At 42.3% G+C, this 21,207-nt stretch overlaps 1 protein-coding gene and 1 pseudogene across 1 annotated transcript; one reads left to right on the forward strand and one right to left on the reverse strand.

The window, feature by feature from the left end:
* Positions 1 to 777: 777 nt before the first annotated feature.
* LOC139562770 (uncharacterized) lies at positions 778 to 6,454 on the reverse strand (annotated as a pseudogene).
* On the forward strand, positions 5,860 to 9,657 carry LOC139579988 (homeobox protein Hox-B1-like). Its single transcript, XM_071408636.1, has 2 exons — positions 5,860 to 7,095; positions 8,123 to 9,657. Exons 1-2 carry the CDS (start codon positions 6,465 to 6,467, stop codon positions 8,440 to 8,442), a joined length of 951 nt encoding a protein of 316 aa, XP_071264737.1. The 5' UTR covers positions 5,860 to 6,464; the 3' UTR covers positions 8,443 to 9,657.
* The last annotated feature ends 11,550 nt before the right edge of the window (positions 9,658 to 21,207 follow it).

The raw sequence follows: 21,207 nt of genomic DNA on the forward strand, positions 1-21,207 counted from the left end.
GGACCAATCACAAACGGGACTCTGCCCCTAACACCCTAACGAGCGGGCCACCACTGTCGTAGAATCAAAAACATCAAGCAACCACTGGTTACCAAAACATTACCCTTTGCAGTACCATATCTAGCCAGCAGTGGAGACAACTATACGGATTCCATAGTGACAGGATGCCTGGTCACATTCCTCCATCAATCACAGTATAATAGTGCCTTCAGAAAGTATTCATATCCCTTGACTTATTCCACATTTTGTTGTGATACAGCCTGAATTCAAAATGGATTACATTTATTTTTCTCAGCCATCTACACACACAATACCCCATAATGACAAAGTGAAAACTTTTTAGAAATTGAAGCAAATTTATTGAAAATGAAATACCTCATTTACATAGGTATTCAAACCCCTGAGTCAATACTTTGTAGAAGCCCGTTTGGTGGCAATTACAGCTTTGAGTCGTCTTGGGTATGTCTGCATCAGCTTTGCACATCTGGATTTGTGGATTTTCTCTCATTCTTCCTGGCAGATTTTCTCAGGCTCTGTTAAGTTAGACAGGGAGCCGCGGTGAACAGCAGTCTTCATGTCTTTCCACCGATTTTCAATAGGATTCATGTCTAGGATTTGGCTGGGCCACTCAAGGACTTTCACATTCTTGTTCTGAAACCGTTCCAGCATTGCTTTGGCTGTATGCTTGGGGTCATTGTCCTGTTGGAACATAAAAATTCCCCCCAGTCAAAGGTCTTTGCACTCTGAAGCAAGTTCTCATCAAGGATTGGCCTGTATTTAGCTCCATTCATTGTTCCATTTATCCTTACCAGTCTCCCAGTCCCTGCAGCTGAAAAGTATCCCCCATAACATGATGCTGCCACCACCATGCTTAACAGTGGGGATGGTGTTAGACGGGTGATGAGCTGTGCCTGGTTTTACATTTTTGTCTCATCGGCCCACAGAATCTTTTACCTTATGATCTCAGAGTCTTTCACATGCATTTTTTTCAAACTCCAGGCGTGCTGTCATGTGCCTTTTTCTCAGGATTGGCTTCTGTCTGGCCACTCTCCCATAAAGCCCAGATTTGTGAAGTGCTGTTGAGATTGTTGTCCTTCTGGTAGGTTCTCCCATCTCAGCCAAGGAACTCTGTAGTTCTGTCAGAGTGGTCATTGGGTTCCAAGTTACCTCCCTGACCAAGGTCGTTCTTGCCCTGTTGTTCAGTTTGGTCGGATGGCCACCTCTAGCCAGTGTCTGGTTAGTTCCATATTTTTTCCACTTCCAAATGATGGAGACCACTGTGCTCTTGGAAACTTTCAACACTCTAGAAATTGTTTAATATCCTTCCCCAGATATATGCCTCATCACAATTCTCGTAGATCTACGCACAGTTCCTTGGACTTCATGCTATAGTTTCTGCTCTGACATGCACTGTCAACTGTGGGACCTTATATAACAGGTGTGTTTCCCTCTAAATCATGTCCAAAATATTTAATTGGCCACAGCTGGACTCCAATCAAGTTGTAGTGACATCTCAAGGATGATCAAAGGAAATTGGATGCACTTGAGCTCTGTTTGGAGTTTCATAGCAAAGGGATGTGAATACTTATGTAAATGAGATCTTTCTGTGTTTAATTTTCACTTTGTCATTACGGGGTATTGTGTGTAGATCGGTGAGAAAATTATTCAGATTTATTTTGAATTCAGGCTGTGTTACACAACAAAATGTGGAATAAGTCAAGTTGGTATGAATATTTTTGAAGGCACTGAACATTAATTTGGCAAATTAGAGAAGTGTTATAATAGTGCATTGGTATATTGAGTTTAGAGCAACTGGTCCATATTACCAGAATACTACTAGACTAAGCTATCCATGAAACACAACAAACACCCCCCTCATTTCTATCATTCTGAATATCAAAACACATAGCACCATATGAGTGTCTCTGAGCCTCACTACTTTCACCTTCTCAAAGCTGGTGAGACAAAATGCAAAAAGCCAAAGCTATGTGTGTACAGTACGCAGAGTGAGTTAACATCCCTGAGAGAACACATCAAATACACTTTCCTTGCTTGGATAGAGCTGGAGGACAGTAGCTTTGCATGTAGGTAAATATTGTTTTCCGTATCTGGAGGCAGTAGGACATAAGGGTCCGGTGATGATGGCATCTCCACGCTCAGCCAGCTGAAACGAAAACAGCAACGTATACTGACGCAAATCGCCTAGCGCCATTTGCATCATCATTTGCAAAAACACTTGGGCAGAGTCCTTTGGGCTGTGTCTCAAATGACACTCAATTCCCTATATTGTGCATTATGGGATCCTATGGAACCTGGTCAAAAGTAGTGGACTAAATAGGGAATAGGGCCATGGTTAAAAAGCAGTGCACTAAATAGGGAATAGGGTGCCATTTGGGACAGAGCCTTGGTCAATGCCAGATCGCAGCATCGGAGCACTTGAGGATGGGGGAGAGGATGATGCCACTGCCACTATGTAGAGTCAAAAGAGTCTGGCTGCAGTGACATTGCTAACAAAACAAGGCTTGTAGATTGTGATGTAATGATTATGATTTTAGCCGCCCATCTGCATCTGATGTATGATTCATGTCAGCTAACAAAACAACAGGGCACAGCCTGCTTTGGGGATCAGACAAGTACCCAAGGGCAGCATTGAAGGCCACATTCAGATCCAGAGTGTACACTGCAAGTAAATGGGTGTTCCAAACCTCCTCAGATACTTTTGCCCCCGTTTGGACTCACACTAGCCACGACACCAATACGACAAACCCAGGTCTCTTGTGTGCAACCAAACAGTGTTAACCTGCTAAACTGAAGATCAAGGAGCCAACATAATTCTTCACAGGTTTCAAGCAAAGTTACTTATCATGTGAGCGTGGTGAACCAGACATAATGGTCTGGGAAATAAAGAGGTTTTAGGGCTATGCTTCAGCTGTAATATAATGTCTTATAGGAATTCCTGACTCATTCTTAAAGATTCCTCTTTACACTTAGGGCCTAAGTGTTCCTTATCTAGAATCAGCCCTGGAATCTTGCACTGAGCAGTAGACCAACTAAAGGGGGGGAAATGGTTTGGCTTTATGCAAGAGAATCATATTAAAAACACAACAGAAAGATGTTAAAATAACTTTCTCCACTTTCAAGCATTGCAACTTTTTAAAATCCACTGGGCTATCAATACAATTATATTCATAATGTAGCCATATTTATTGTTTCCCTTTTCATTTGCTATTATCCTCCCTTATAAACCACTAATATAGCCTACTATTTTCATGATAGTTTTATTATGATTACAGGCTGTGAAATCAAATAGATTATTGTATAATATTCTCATAAAATGTTCTTGTTATCATTTCGAGTGGTACTACAAAGATAACTTTTATGCTCCTGAACAGATAAGACAAGCTGGAATGGGACGGTTAAAAAACGTCGCCAAGAAGAATACATCGAAGTCCCCGTGTTGTTGTTACCTCGTCGTACCGCTAGGTGGGTCCTACTAGTGTCATTACCATTTGCTTGTATGGCCGTATCTGTTCTGTTTGTTAGCAGTTTCTGTAAAGGGATTACACGCTGCGAAGTGTTAAGAAGGGGGCAATGATCAGAGCGTTAGATTCTAATCCCTGTTTACATTTGCATTTGAATTCATCTTTAGATGGATTAAGATTTCTTTCTCGGTGACCTTTCGTTAACCTCGCAGCTAACTGGTGATTTTGCCACAACAGTTTGTTTACAGCAGAAATGTAGCCTAATGTTTCCTCAATGGCCTATAAAAGTCTGCAATGTAAATTACTGATTGTGTTAAGGTAAATGATATGTTTATTATAAACTCACATACGTTGATATATCGGAGAGCATATTAGTTGTTACATTTTATTTTTCAATAATCCCAAAAAGTATTTTCATAAATAAACGAACACAAATGATCGAAGGAATTCGTAGCCTATGCATAGTCAGATGCGTCCGTGCGTTAAATCCCCCCAATAGGAAAATGTTCCATTCATTGTGAAAATACCAATAACATTTTCCATAGTTAATTAATATTTAAAAAAACGTTTAACATAGCTATTTAGTTTTATCTGGAGCGTAGCCTATTGCACAACGTGTAATGGTATTTGTTAATTATTGTAGGCTATTGCTTTTTATTTCATTTTCTACCTTTAAAAAAAAAAATGTTAACAATTGGTAGTGTTTATTGAAAGGTACCATGTAACAAATAGGCCTGCTATAACCACAAACAAACACAGCCTAATGTGGGCAATTTCGTTTACACCTAGCTTTTAAAACGTTTTGCAGGCTGCTCATTGGTAGATTGAATAGCGTTTGGACGTTTTTACCTTTTCATTGGCAGTTTGAATAACTTTCAGAAATAAATTCGTATTAAAAAAAATGAAGTCATGTTTTATGTTAAAGTGAAGGATAGACATGTATGCATTTTTTTTACTTTAATGATGGGCTAGTTTACATTTTTTTCTTCATAAGATTATTTTTAATGAAAAATACAACATCCCAGATTAGAGTTGACGTCTAACACAGTCGATAAAGAATATAATGTAATCTAGCCTATGTTTTGCATTGAATAAACAAAGATAAATTGTGAGTTACAAAAACATAGCTGTTCAGAATGAGAACGGCCGTTTTAAGAATCAATAAAAGTATTAAGCTCTAGTTTAAAACTCCAATTGAAACAAGAAAGCAAAACCAAGATAGCACATTATTTTATTGTTGTTATTAAGGCGTTACAACGCTCCTCAACTAACGATATGGGTCACTCGTCAAGGGCAGTGTGTTGTGTGTGTGAGGGGACGGTGGGAGTAAGCAGGTTGACATGGGGTTTTCTCATGAGAAATACCAGGCCTGGTTGACTTGCTTGCAATCAATGTTTTCTGAAGAAACATGCTGAGGTTAACCAAAATACTGAATTTTTCCGATATAGTCAATGACAAAATGATTGTAAACTGAGTAGACTACTAAACCTATAAAGACCGACTATATAACCCATTAATAATATTTAGAAAACTAGGACTACTTTGCAGTGAGGCAGCATATCGAATGACACTCGATGGGTTGGCTCTACTAAACCGATAAGTACATTTGACGGTTGGTAACTAAAAGGTTGGAGTACTCTTAAGAGAGAAAAGATATCGCCGAGGTCAACAACAAGCTACTTGGTTTGAACTTTTGGCCGCGCAATGCAACCATCCTGTTCTCATGGATGCGAGCCGAACAGTAAACATCCTGACAAGTAACAAATTACCGTGGGCGTTATATTGTTAGTCCCTCTCGTCCACCATGTATCAACGAGCAAACATATTAGAGATTCTTCAGTCTCCCTCCTTTGAGCGTGGGCTGCTTCATGAACAGGCAGACTTTCTTACCTATTGTCACCACAATTAATAATTAGCCTTCGCCATTTCCTCGTTTTTTCACCTCCTCCACCTACGCTTGTTAACCACAGGTCTAGACAACTCATTCATTACACTATTGATGGCGTCCTGGTTGTTGTGGAATGTGGATGACAAAATGTATCACATTTCAACATAAGTATAATGCCGCTTAAGATGCTCAGTAATACTTTTTCTGCCTTCATAAACATAAAGTTCTATTCAACCCTTATGGAACTGTACATACTAAGGACTCCGTATCAGTGAAAGATATCCTGAGTTCTTTCTGCTGGTCTTTCTGCTACCAGAAGGCTTGCTGTCGGCCTAACCACGTTTCTGTAATAGATCAGCTCATTGATTAAATTAGATAGGCCAATGCAGGCTCGGGAGCGATCTGAAAACGATGGCGTCACTTCCAATCCGAGTGTTAAACAGATTTCAACCCAAAAACAGATATTGGGTTCTGTGGTGAGCCCTTTTCGCTTGGGCCAGAACTATCTAATGACATTATGCAGTCCTCTTTGTGTAATGCGGGCCAGGCCATGGAATACAGTGGATTTTATGTATTTAGTTGTAGCAATGAGAAAAGTGCATCCACCTCTCACCATAGCTCAACCCTCTGATAGGCCTAACCAAATGGACTTCTACACTTTTAAAGTAAGTATAGGGAATCCAATAATAGGGGAGAAACGAAATGGGGGGATAGCGAATTTCCAACTCTTTCTTTATTTCATTCTCTGCCGGTTCGGGAGAGGTTTCTTCAGAGGGGTTTGACATATACGTGCTGTTATCAGATTGATGGGCCGGTTTGATTGAAGTGGCTTTGTCATGCAAATGTCAGCGGCGTGATCGATGATCGCGGTGCGCTGACAAACTTCTGGAGGTCCCCATCACCATTGGCGCCGTGACGGCTCACGTGACCAGCAGCTGAGGTAAAAAAAAAAAAATAGTGTTATAGGGAATCCCAGGGTGACTTCTCCAGGAGGTGAGTGCTTCTTTTTTTCTCTTCCACATGACATACCGAGAGGTTGCAGGGTAGGAGGAATCCCCCGAAACGCAGGTTGATCCTCCGTCATCAATTTGCGCATGGAGAATTCCAGAATGAACTCTTTCTTAGAGTACTCAATTTGTAGCCGTGGACCGAACGCCTACTCACCCAAGTCCGGATACCACCACATGGACCAAGGCTTCCCGGCCCCTTTTCACTCGGGCTCCGGCACAACAAGTGATAACGGTGATGGACGGCTTTACGTGGCAGGCAGCGCCCAGGCAGTGGTGGCCCAACATCAGCACCAGAGCAGTAGCTACGCGCATCATCATCAGCCCCAGTCGCATCATGCCAACATGGTCCTTCCATATGGCAGTACAGGGACTGCGGGATATGGGACGGAAGCGTGCGCAAACCCGGACTATGGACACCCACAATACTTTATCAACGAGCAGGACGGGATGTACTATCAATCAACGGGCCTTTCCGCCTCCAATGTAGGCCCCAACTACGGCTCCCTGGCAGGGGCATACTGCGGGGCGCAGGGGGCTGTCCCCGCGGCACAGTACCAGCACCACGGCTGCGAGGGCCAGGACCACCAGCGGGGTTATTTGCAGAGCACATATGTTGACATTTCGGCCTCTCAGGAGAGGGAGAAGGACGCAGAGCAAACACCACAAGGAAAGACTTTCGACTGGATGAAAGTCAAGAGGAACCCCCCTAAAACAGGTGAGATGGGAGAGTCCAAAGAAAAATCACACTGACCCATGCACGAAATCGAAACGTTATTGTCAGATAAGGTAATTCAAAGTTCATTACAAGTCCACCAGGTGACCCAAACATGTCGACCCACCGCTCAGGTAGGCTAATGGATGTGGTATGCAAATGCACATGCACACGCACTCTCCAGCCCCATAAGGGACATGACTGAGGACTGAGGATAGTGTTGCCTCACTCCACTATCTCTGATCCACAACATATGGGGATTTCTCAGCACCATTCCGAGTCATAGCGGTATCTCTGACCAGACATGCCTCTAGTAGATTTGCTCGATGTGTTATTTTCTCCCCGTCTACTCAGCCTTTGCACTAATGCATCGAGCAGACGTGCTTTCTTACGCCCTAGGAAGTGACCCAACTCTGTTATCTTTAACTTGTCCCAGTTCTCGTTTCAGTTGGCCTCCATTGTATTCCCCAGCCTTTCCTTCCTCGCCATGCTTGGCCCGTCTGAATTGAGTGCACCGACCCACGTTTTAACCTCACGTAGTAGGCCTACTACCGTGGGCAAAGATCGTAAAATATTACGGTCGGAATATGGAATTACACGTATCATATGTGTTTATATCTCCCCCAACGTGGGGCAGCTTTATTTCATTATTCAGGAGTGAGTAATGGGAAAAGAAGTAGGAGGTTGAGTCTGTGAACTTACCTATATACAGTAGTCAACAGTTTGGGACTTGAAATGGTTGGGTGTGTAATTGATGAACCCTTCAGTATGACATTATCCAATCTTCATTCCAAGTAAATATTTTAATCATTAAGAATGATTTATGCGGTATTGGTGTCCAATCACACCTTTTTTCTTTTCTTTAGGAGCTTTAAAATGTAACGATGGATTGGTGAATTTAAATTAATATGACTTCGAATATGGGACAATTTTCATATTTTACAAATACAATTTACATATTTTAGGCGTACAACCTATTCCAGATTCTAATGCGTTTCTCCACTCTTTATTTCTCTCTCTTTTTTCACAGCTAAAGTGGCTGACTATGGAATGGGACCCCAGAACACCATCCGCACCAACTTTACAACCAAGCAGCTGACCGAGCTCGAAAAGGAGTTCCACTTCAGCAAGTACTTGACGCGGGCCAGGCGCGTGGAAATCGCCGCCACACTCGAGCTCAACGAAACGCAGGTGAAAATCTGGTTCCAGAACCGCAGAATGAAACAGAAGAAGCGCGAGAAAGAGGGCCTGGCCTCAGCCTCGAGCACGGGTTCCTCCAAGGACCTGGAAGACAACTCGGACCATTCCAGCTCCATATCTCCTGGCGCGTCTCCCAGTTCGGAGACCTAATGGACCAAATAAACTGCAACTTGCAGGCACTGAACTTCAAAGTGATGAACTCGAATGGGAAGAACAAGTGAATTGATTGATAATAAGTCAAAACATTCCTATCCATGCTTGAATAGACTATTCCACTCGTTATGCAACACGTCTGTAAGAGGAGTTTGTTTTGTAATTGATTTAAACTCAAATAATGACTTCGAAACGTACACTTCGAGGGAGAAAAAACGAGGTGACAAAAGCACAACTGTGGCTGATGTGCGCAACATCTTTCTAGACTAGACGTTTCTTTCCACCCCACAAAATCTGTTTGGATGTACAGGGTCGTAAATATTCATACCCACGACTATTGGAGTGATGCACTTTTGCATGTTTACAAATCTCAAAGCGAGCCTTATAATAATGTTTATACAGGGAGCCTCTTGGCAAAACATAGTATTGTTGAATTTATTTCTATTTTGTAGTGTTTAAAAAAAATCTATTTCTTCTTATTTGTATAGAGGTTTTGACATGAAACAACTTTACCGTCAGTAAGTTATGTAGAAAGGGTTCATGTTTTACTGACTCTTTGCACTATAGAATTACAGGGTATTACTTTACACGGGAAGTTGTGTGTGTGTGATTTGTCGGATGTTCTTTAATTGAAATATACAGTGAAATTACTAATTTAAACACGAGCGGGTGGATTACCCAATGCTATTCACTCTAGTAATGTCAACACATGTCTGTATAGCCTATTGTTATTGTCTAAATAGTAGACGTGAACTAAACCTATACAGGGAATGGTTCACGCAAGATGACGTTATCCAAAATGACGAATGATGATTAGAGGGAGTATTTATATTATTAAATGGCCAGAGGATAGAAAACGTTTACCATGTCATACAACTAAAAGGAAAGTTTATTGCAACTTTTAACACCTGCCTGAGTGAAACCAACTCGACAATTTACTTTTGAATTGGGCCTTTTTGGATTAATAGGCTGTCAAACGTTTTGATAATAGGCTAGTGTCTTGCGAAAAACAGGGTATTCTGATGTTAGTTTTATTTACTACGGTTAGGCCTACATTTCTATTTCCAGGCAATAGTAGTGAATTGTATTATTTGTATGTGCAGACCGACTGAGTTGTATTAGTTAATGTCTGTTTTACATGTTTTTTTGGAAAGGATCTCAATCAATGCTGGTTCATCTCTGTCTACCTCAAATAAAAAATAAGATATTGCAGATTTTGTTGTTAGTTTTATTATAATTTATGGTAGTTAACGTGCATTTATAATTTTTCTCAATGAATATATTGATTGTAAAAAATAAAAAAGTTTATTCCATGAGGCCTATGCAAATACGCAGCATGAACCAGGGCATAGAGTAGCCTATAGCCTATTTGTTGCCATGGTCGATTCCTTTTGAATGAGTTTTGTCCCAAAATATGTGATAGCTAGTACATCACACAAGTGACACAGGTAAACGTATTTCAATGGTATTACTGCGTACAGTAAGCCTACCCTTGGTTTGACCCCCGTGGAATTTACGAAACTAGCCCAATAGTGTTGCCCTCCACGCTGCATGGGGTGGGGAATGTTGCGGTGCATTCCAGGTGGCTCGCGCTGACCTTTTTAACTATGGACGCCTCTGGAATATCTAAACATGTAAACATACTCTCCCCTCCTCAAGTCGCTCTCCACCTCACACTCTCCGTATATGCTCAAAACAAACATTCTCTGAAACACACCCTTGAAGGTTTGGAGAGGTAAACTCACGAGAAAATAAAAACGCATTCTTTAGCGAGCGGTATTGTTTGTCCATGTTCAGGCCTATCAAGGTCTCATCAACAGCTATGACAATGCTGTCCCCATGCATGACCCTATAGCAGGTGAAGACTAAACAGAGTACAACTGGGAATAAAATAGTCATATACAGGCGTAGACGGCCAACCTAGATGTACGTACAACGCCATTAGCCCACCGCAAGACTGTTCACTAAACAATCTTCTGATAATAAGCCAGGTGTATGATAATTAGGCCTCCATAGAACACAATAGATGCTATTTCAATTATTAGTACCATGTAGGTATATCACAATATTGTGTTAATACAGACCACTATATTTGTAATAAAAAAAAAACGTTCAAAAGTTGTATTAGTTACAATGTTTGGCTATTTTAAACACTGAGCTTTGATTAGCAGGTACATTTGCATAGGAATGTGTGTGTCAAGCTCAATCATCAGCTCGTCTCTGCCACTGGGGTTTGGTGAAAGGCTGCCCACACACACACACACACACACACACACACACACACACACACACACACACACACACACACACACACACACACACACACACACACACACACACACACACACACACACACACACACACACACACACACACAAGTAGCCCTAAAACGAACCGCTGCTTCCACTTCACCTATTAAACAATGACTTATCAACTGATAAAAGACTTACACCTATATCTGCTGATGGTGGGGGTTTTATTTGACAGTTGCTGAGCTTCTTTCATGGTTGACAACTATAATACTCAACAGCATGGTTATTTCTGGACATAGTGTATTTATATTATTTCTTAATCAATGACATTAGTATACTAGTCATTCCTCAAAATAGGTGACGTAGGAGTTTTTATAGACAACGCAACAACTATTGCTTTTAATGTACACTTTTAGAGAGGCCATAAACGTTGTTATAGTGTGAAGAGTAAGATCACAATAACTTACATTAAAGGACAGACTCCATTGTAATGTAAACATTATAATGCAACATAAAATCGTGCATGATAGTACTGTGGATCCACACAGTGGCAATGACGTGCCCTTGTGACCATCTGGGGTGCAGTTGGTGTTAGTTTCAAACCTGCTGTTTGGGCGTTTGGCCTGTGCCCCCCCCCCCCCCCTGCACTCCCTCTGCAGTGCTTTGATCCTGCCGCTGATCCCCGCAGCGGCGTGCAACGTCGTCACAGAATGACGAAGACGCTATAGGCCTACTATGGTATACCGAGTTGTCCAAACAGGCCGTTGTATAGGCCGTGGGTCTCCAACAGGTAGCTCGCAGCCCACCTATGAGTAACTCACCAAACAATTCTGAAAGTACATGCAATTTTCACGTGTTTCACCACAAACTGTCATAAACAAATCTCACAAGTATCAGACACCGCAAGCTCCCAGCTATTATCTAATCAACATTGACATTATCCCACTCCTGGTTAGCCACTATTGGTTTAAAAAGCCAAACCTAACACAATATACTGGTATAAAACTTTCAGATAAACCTTCATATAATCTAGACATTTAATGTAGGCCAATAGGCAACATTATTTTGATAACAAAGAATTTAAGACATTTCCGTGTTTCACTAGGTGACCTTTTTTGATTATCTGTAAAGTGGAGCCCTGAACTATTGAACTATTAACCATTTGCCTTAAAACAAATCTCGTTTCAACTCATGTCAGGCTCACATACTCTCCCCAAATTCAAATACTTAATCAAAGATGAAAACAATATTTGCAGAAACCTCAGCCTCCTGAACTTGTGATGAGTTATGGAGGGAAAAAACAGAAGTCAGGGGGTAACCCGATGAGTTCACACTGAAAGAATCTCAACCCTCACCCCCCTCCACATCTCCTCCCCTCCATCCAAAGCAAGAATCGCGAGATAGCCCGTTCTAAATTTGCCACGCAATTATAATGCCCAATTTAGCCTCTCTGAGCTAACAGGACGCGCTCGCAGTGGACAGGTGATTCCGAGGGCAAGCTTTATTTCAGGTGTTAGGGATTGAGTTCTGGAGGGTGCTGACAACATGAGAGGGGATGGGAGTGTAGGGTGGGGGGAACTTGGGGAGGGGGGGCTTACCAGTTGAGGAAACGAGTTTGACAAAGTTTTTTTTCCAAGCTCTCTCTCGTGGCCTCACCTCTTCTCCAAAGTTTACGCAGACTTGACAGTTCCATTTCATCCACGACCCTCTGACGGACTGGTTCAATATTTACACAGGCGGATAGGTTTGCCCAGGCCCCTGCCTCAAACAGCCCCGGCTTGCCAGCTTCGCTCTCCCCAGGCCCAGGTTCACCCCGAGTTCAGGCCCAAATTAATTCTCGAAAGGCGTGGGTCAGCCTGTCAGGAGCCGCAGATGAGCTTCCATCTCTCCGGGGTCATCTGCAGGTCTCTCTCTCCAAGCGCGAGTCCTGGAGCAGCACTCGGGGGCTCGCTTTGTCCTGCTCAAATTCTATAGGATCTCACCGTTCTGTCGTTTCTTTTCTATTTCTCTTTAATTTTATTCAAACTAGGGTGTTCTCTACTGTAAATATACATTTTGGAGGCGATAAAAGGCCCAGCTTTTCAAACTCATGGCCAGCGAACCTGTTTCTACATCAATGACGGGAGTTTTGTTGTTCCTCTTGTTGCCTGTAAAAAGGTCAAAGTTCAGGCCTTCACTGAATACATGCATACATAAACTATACGCATAATGTCCCACGTCCACGCATAGCCCAGACAGACCTTACATCAGAAATTGTTGTGTAAAACGTCACAAAAAATGGTAGGCTATCGGTGGCAAAAATGAAATTTCAATCAATATAAACTATCAAGTTAAATGCTTACAGCATTGTTTGGAAATGTTAATATTAAAAGAATTGTATTCAGGACTAATTACATTATTAGCAGATTTCTACAAACATAGATTTTACAGCACCGATCTAATAATTCTTATATCCTGAATCACATAGGTTCCTTGATAGGCCTATTATTTTCTTCATCAAAATTAGCCCACAAACTATTGTTTTCCATTTAGGCTAATTATGAAATAGGTTCAAAGGTCACACTTTGCATTGAGTTTTCAGAGATATCGTGTATTTACATTAGATGCTAGGCTATTTCTTGAGCGTTTACTATAGCTAACTAATTTACCAGAATATGTCCAGTTTCCTTTAAAAAAAAAATGCAGTCGATGTAGACCTACCATTTCTGAAGTGGCCTCGTACAGCTAAATACTAACATTTTGATTACCAAACCCTAATGGTTAGTACAAATGCGTTTAAAAGTTGTGTAAAAGGACCCATGACAACTTTATTACAATGTTAGAATTCACAAGTTCACTTATTTTCTATTGTAAAACGTAAAGGAGAAAGACGGATCGTTTGAATCGTTATTCTGATATGCAACAATAGTTTCCACATATATATTTATTAAGCTTTAATTATTATTATTATCGTTAATAATTGGTGTTGTTATGTGGTTCCATTCTGACAGCCATTTTGGATGTCTAACTTCCGCCAATGCTGATTCTTCAAGGTATGTTTTTTTCTTTCTTTAAATGTAAATAATGTAATCACGAAAATAGATGTTACAGTAAACCGATGTAATCGAATATTCTCGAGGATATCTTCATCGAAATAAGTCTATATAGGCCTATAGTTATTATTATAGCCTAAGGGTCGTAGCAGAACTATTTAGCATGAATTCATAACCAAAAGCTCAAACAGCTTCGTAATAATCACTTGATCAAGTTTTAATTTTGTATTTGTTCATAAAATATTAGTCGTCGTTTCATTAGACCTGTTTCCTATTAACATGTTGAGCCAATATAGTTTTGAACTTACGTGCCTGCAAAAAAAAAACAAGTTGAAACTTTTGTTTCATAAAACATAATGCAGAAAATAGTGTAGGACATACGGTATATGAGTCGGCAGGTAACCTAGTGCTTAGAGCGTTGGGCCAGTAACCGGAAGGTTGTGAGATCGAATCCCCGAGCTGATAAGGTAAAAATCTGTCGTTCTGCCCCTGAGCAAGACAGGGGCACTGTTCCTAGGCCGTCATTTTAAATAAGAATTTGTTCTTAACTGACTTGCCTAGTTAAATAAAGGTTTAAAAAAAATATGAAGGCTGTAGGTCCATGACATTATGACTTACAGAGCAGTATCAACACTTTGAGGTGTCATAATAATAGCTGTAACGGAGCTAATGGACTGGCATCAAACACATGGAAACCACCAGCCATTACCCAAATCCCGTTCTCCCCAATTAAGGTGGGTCATAGAATGTACATGGTGCCTTTCCAATACTGCTCAATCGAATGAAGCATTACAGCCCTGTGAGTGAGCCTCCCTGCAAGATATAATTTGACGAGCACTGTCGTTTTATCATGGTCCCACACCACGTCCAATGTTGCACAATATTTAGAAACGAATAACAAGATATCAGTACATATGGAAATGAATCCTATAATAAGAATCCTAAAATACAAATATTACGTTTCAATAGCGACTAAATGCGTCTAAAATATTCTCAAACTCAAGTGAATTTGAGCAAAACGATCCTCACAATCAAGGTACATTTCTGGAGTGTAGTTTTTTAGTCCTGTTTTTTAGTTTCAAGTGTTACGGACAGCCTCTTCCTGCGTCGCATCACATTTTTGGGTGAGTCCAGACCAAGAGGTTATCGGCATAACATTCCTAACTCCAGCGCACCGGAGTGAAAAAGGCCAGAGAAAACATCAGACACACACAACGCAAAAGTTGAATCGAAAATTGTACAGAAACAGTTTAACCGAGGAGCTGTCTATTTTATAAGTATTAAACTGCTATCTAACTTCATTGGTAAACGTTATTGATATTTTTCTGACAAAATGACATGGACCTACTTATTATTTTAAACAATATAATTCCAAACTCAATCGCACACAATCAATCAGGTAGCCTACAACAGCGCATATTTCCAAAGGTCTCAAAGACATAGTAATAAAACTTCATGACACATTCCTATTGTACAGCATATCCCACTGTAGCATTCTTTCAACTACGTGACTGCTAGGGTGATGTCATGCTCAGGTGAGTGAAATGTGCCCACGCCTTTATGCTTTGAAGGGCTAAAACCGCCATATTATGTCATGATGTGTTAAATGAATACAGGTGGTATGAGCTGATATATATCTAGTACAGATAAGAGATAGTCATCCCTGAACTTTGGCCAAATGTGACTGTGGCCACCTATTCAATGAAGAAATAAAGGATGGATGTGTACTAGGGGGCAACTGGGTTACACTGACGTAATTAACAAAATAGATAAAACCATAATACCATGATAACATGGACCTCTGAACTTGCATTCGTCTTCGTGAAGGACTCAGAGGGATCAGAGGTTGGCAGAACACAATATGGTTATTACAGTGGAAGAAAACGAGCTAACTGTTAGAGTGGGGACATGTGTGTGTATGTGTGTGTGGAGTGAGCCTTGTCAGGTGGTTGGTTGTCAGGTGATTGAGGGAGGACTAGTTTGCTCCTTCCTGACCCCATGTCCTCATCCCCACCCAATCACACACACACCTTTACTTACTGGTGGGTGCTGAATGAAGCTGGCACAATAGCAATGTTTATCTTGGACTAACACTGCATGTGGACACTTGTATCTCTTGGCAGAGAGAGGAAATTAGCAGCTTGAGCTAAAATGCCATTCTGTTCCTTTATTAGGGCCCAGGCAAGGGCTGATCAATCATGTAGACAACAATGACCACCCTGCAACCACACTAGGACCACACTCGGACCACAGTGGTCAAATAGCAAACACACCATCACCACAATCGATCAATTTCTGCTACTTCTGTGACAACCCAATGGTCCATCATCATTGATAAGGAACAAGCATCGACAAATTACTTTCCAAACAGTTTGTCTACATTTTATATTCCTCTTACTTTACTGACTTACCTTAACACTCTCTCTTTATAAGAGAAGCTAGCTACTAAATTGATTAATGTATATGAGACAACAAACCACATACAGGTAACTGCCAAAATAAAGGAAACACCAACATAAAGTGTCTTAATAGGGCATTGGGGCACCACGAACCACCAGAACAGCTTCAACGTGCGTTGGCATAGTGTCTGGAACTCTATTGGAGGGATGCGACGCCATTTTTCCACCAAAAATTCCATCATTTGGTGTTTTGTTGAGGGTGGTGGAAAATGCCGTCTCAGGCACCGCTCCAGAATCTCCCATAAGTGTTTAATTGGGTTGAGATCTGGTGATGGAGACACATGTGCACACCAACCCACCCACCCACCCACACTCCCTATGCTCCTTTGAGACCCCTCTTTCAAAGTCACTGAGATCTCTTCTTCTAGCCATGGTAGCCAAAATAATAAGCAACTTGGCATTTTTATACATGGTCCTAATCATGATGGGATGTTAATTGCTTAATTAACTCAGGAAACACACCTGCTTTCAATACACTTTGCATCCCTCATTTACTCAAGTGGTTCCTTTATTTTGGCAGTTACCAGTTACCTGTACATACAGTATGATCTCATTTCAACACCTATGACCACACGTTGACTGTGTTTCAACTTCAATGCCCTGACAACCTTACGGTCACTCATTATTGGTCCTTGGGTTGCCAGGTTAGGTTGCCAGGTCTTGATCCCCCTGCCCCAGTACATGAGTTTGTCTCTTGATTATGACTGCTGCCCACCCTGTCACCTCCGACTTGATGAAGACATCCTAACGTCACTGAGCCATCCAGTAAATCACTTGGGTTTAGTCGCAGAGTTGACAAACAGAGCGATGCATGCACGTCAGTGACATTTAGGGTCAAAAGGAGTGTGTCCATCAAACGTAAGCACCTTGTTGATTCCTCTAGTCCCCTACATTGACAATCCCTCTACTGTAATGTTTGTATTGGTCAAACATGCTACAGGCCAACCAAGCTATAGAAGTTGGCTTGACGTGTTCCAAGGGTCTTCAGAGAATCGTTGGCGTCATGTCTTATGAAATAAGCACACAGAGGTTATGCACCTCTAAGATGTGTTGTGTGAGCACCAGTCAGTGTTTCGCTACAAACAGATTATTTGGGCTAAATCGAAATGAACAATGTTTCTCTTCTCCCCTCCTGTTTTTCTTGTGGTTGTTGTAGTCCATCACGAGCATGGGTTTGACTCCAACTCCCAGAATTCCCCAGAGCTTTGGAGTAAATTCAGACAGAGGAGGTGTGATGCTCAATGAAAGGTTTCAGACCGCAGACTTTCCCCACTGCATGCCCCTCTGACTCCGGTCTGAGCCTCAGCCATCACACAGGGTCTCCCAGGGGCCTCTTCAGGGGCCCCACACTTAGAACTCCAAGCAGAGGGAAAGCGATGGAAGTCGAAGAGAGTGTGAGAGAGAATGAGAGAGAGTACAAGGGGGAAATAGGGAGTTAAGAGAGGGACGAGGTAGGGAAAAAGAGTAGGAGGCAGGAAAGTTAGGGTGATAAACAGGGCTAAAATAATTTATGGAAATTACGTCTGGTGACGTATGGAAATGCACACACCATTACTACATTTTGCATACATATGCAAATATATTAACAGGATTCAGATATTTCTATACTACTTGCCCTCCCCTTTTCCTATTTTCATCCTCTCTTATTGCTCAGTGCAAATTTTTTCTCCCTCCCAAACCTTTTATTTCTCTCTCTCTTCCCCTCTCTGTCTATTTGACCTGGTTTTGATTTGTCTTCCAATTCATTTATTCTCCATCTCTCTTGCTAGCTCTAATTTGCCCCCACCCTGTATATCCCCAACCCCTCTCTCTCTCTCTCTCTCTCCTCTATTCCCTCTCCCTCACCGCGTGTAAAAAGAAGAGGCTGAGTCAGGCTGGATTCGGTTGGGCCGCTGATGCATGGCGTGTTGAAACCTATCTGCAGGAGCCGTCACTTTTCTCATCACCAGCGCTATCAATAAACAATGAGCTCTCTCCAATTATAGCCAGCTCCCGCTACCCGACACCCCTTCTCCCACTGCTAGCCAAGGAGGAGAGTGTGCGTGCATGGTGTGAGTGTGTGAATAAGAGAGTAACAGAGTGTGTGTGTGTTTAAATGTGAGTGTGTGTGCGTGTGTGCGTGTGTGTATGTGTGTAAGGGAGTGAGTGTGGTTGTAGTGGAAGGAGGAGGTAGGGTGGAGTGTTGGGAAGACAGGGTGACATGGAGACAGGTCAAACTCAGTGCATTCGCCCCGACCCCTCCGAAACACCCACAGTTCACAGCGGGAGAGAGGAGAGGAGGGATGAAGGGCTTGAGAGAGGAAGGGGTTAAAGGCTGCAGGGGCAGAGGGTAAGGGCCGGTCAGCTGTCATTCCAAACCGTTTTTTTTCCTGCCCGTCCTTTTTCGTGTTCGCGTCAGCAGTGCGTTTGGTTGTGGTCCCGTGACCGATCGGAGAGCCATTCCTCCCAGACCTTCCTTCCTCTTCCGCCAAGAATAACAGGAGAGCTCGGCCTGTCAGTCTCCTGTCCCTCCCGCCTGTCTGACTGTCCGCGCGCTAATTCTCAACATGTGGAACGGAACAGGAGAGGGGAGTCCAGCTCATGAACTCGCCATGAATGTGTGGCTCAGAGCTCATGTGTTTTCATGTGTTGGAGAATGTTGTCCGTGTGAGTCTACATCTATCAAATGTTTCACTCCTCATGTACAAGAGAGTAATTGTACACTAAATGCCGAGCGAAACCACACCATATCTTATCTGAAAGGTTACGGAGAGGTGAAAGTGGTGGTGGGGGACAAGGAGGAGTTAAGGGGCAAGGTCAGGGCACGGTCATCCACCGGCAGCATCCATCCAGCATGTCCATCTTCCATATCCTGCCCACTGACAACAAACACACAGACAGTATGTAGTTCCACCACTGTCTAAGGAACATCTCCAACTCCAGACCACCCCTCATCCCTGGCCAGCACATGCCCCCTTCTGATCCACTTGGCTTGTGTTGAGGCTGCAGCCTGGCTAGGTCTATGTCTGTGTTGAAAGGTCCAGCCAGGGAACCAGAGACCTGGGGAATTCCAACCACCAAGCCTCAGTAGGAGCGCCCCTCCCTCTGGAAGCTTGTAAGCCATCAGGGCCTGTCAGGAGCCCAGCGGATGGAGGGGTATGAAGGGTACAGAGGGAGGGAGTGGAAAGATAGAGGGATGGGAGACAGGTGCAGCTCAGATGCCGAGGAGGAAAGCGAAACTCAGGTCAACTTCTCTTCTCCAGCCCTTTTACACACTTCAGTGCCTGTCACTCTCCCCTCTTCTCCTTCCCTCAGTTCTCCTCTCCTGTTAGCCCTCTCTTGGCATATTCCAGCTTGAACCGTTCTTTGAAACTCTTAATAAGAGATAACACATTGTCAAGTTGATAGGAAGAGCACACATGCAATGACTGTACATGGGTTGGACCAATGGTGCAAGTAAATGAAAAAGAGAGACATGCCTTTCTCATCTGTTTACATGCGCACAAATGTGTTTTGGTTTGATGGTGATGATGACAGAGTTTGGACCCTTTGGTCGCAGGTGACAGAACAAACACCAGAGGCTTGACATGTCTAAAGTTCTTTCTTTTTTTACAGAGGTTAACAGGTAGGAGAGGGTGAGAGAGAGAGAGGTCCCTGAGGCCACAGTAAGTTGATATCCTGAATGGTTACAGCCAGGTCAGTCCAAGAGACTCTTGACACTCTCCCCTCCCTTCTCGTTTTACAGTTCTCCACGCAGGCCTTAGCAACACATACACAACACCCACAAAACCTATACAACACCTACACACCAAGCTTGTAGTATACAGCTAATGAAGTACAATCCCTTCATTGAGCAGTAAACAGTACCTCAGGTCTGCCCACCTGAGCATAATTTAATACAATCACTTTCAATGCCAGCTAATTGAACAGGATAGTTTGAAATTACATTTTTATGGAAACATCTGTCTCTCCTTCTCCATATCTCCTCTCTTTCCCGACTTGTTCAGAGAGCCATTCATACAATGCTATAATCGGAGCTGATCTAGGGCTTAGCGTTACTAGACTGAGGTGAAGAGAAGGTGGGAGTTATGTGTGCTCCTGTCTGGACCAGAGTAAATCACAGCCACCCAGGAGAGAGACAGTGTGAGTCTCAGTGTGGCTGGGGCTGGGATTCAGGCTGGGGATGAGCTGGAGGTTGATTGGCTTCCATGAGGGAGATCCATCGGCCAGAGGCCTGTCCCTATAAATCAGATGGATAATTAGGTGAGGAGAAGAGCTTAAGTGGGCCTATCACTGTGATGAATACGGGTCTCCCTGAGCTCTCCATCCGGACGGACCCACGGGCCTTCTGGGTTGTTTACGAGCCGCGCCGAGCCAGGAGAGAGAGGGAGTGTAGGGTGACAGGGCTGAGGGAGTGATGGCTCCACAAGGATGTGTGTGTGTTTGTGTTTGTACAGTGGGGTCTGAAATGATTGACACCCTTGATAAAGAGGAGCAATAATGACTGTATAAAATAAATAAAATACTGAGCTATATTGTACGCTCCAAAGAAAATGGAAATTATATTATTTTCTACTAATACAATTGCTCAGATAAAGATTTTGTTTAACAAAACATTTTTTTCTCAAAAAGGTAGGAGTCAACATTACACACTTAAAGAGTCTTAAAAATAAAATAGTGAAAAGTTTAGTATTTGGTCGCATATTCCTAGAACACAATAACTACATCAAGCTTGTGCCTCTACAAACGAGTTGGATGCATTTGCATTTTTTTTTGTGTGTGTTTCAGATTATTTTGTCCCCAACAGAAATTAATGGTAAATAATGTATTGTGTCATTTTGGAGTAAATTTGATTATAAATAAGAATATAATATGTTTCTAAACACTTCTATATTAATGTGGATGTTATCACGATCATGGATAATTTTGAAAGAGTCAAGAATAATGATGAGTGAGAAAGTTACAGAGGGTCAAAGACCCCCTTAAGGAAAAAACACATGATTTAACATGGAAAATCACATTATTTCACATGTGAACTCA

This window comes from Salvelinus alpinus, chromosome 1 (genome assembly GCF_045679555.1).
Source record: "Salvelinus alpinus chromosome 1, SLU_Salpinus.1, whole genome shotgun sequence".
NCBI lineage: Eukaryota > Metazoa > Chordata > Actinopteri > Salmoniformes > Salmonidae > Salvelinus > Salvelinus alpinus.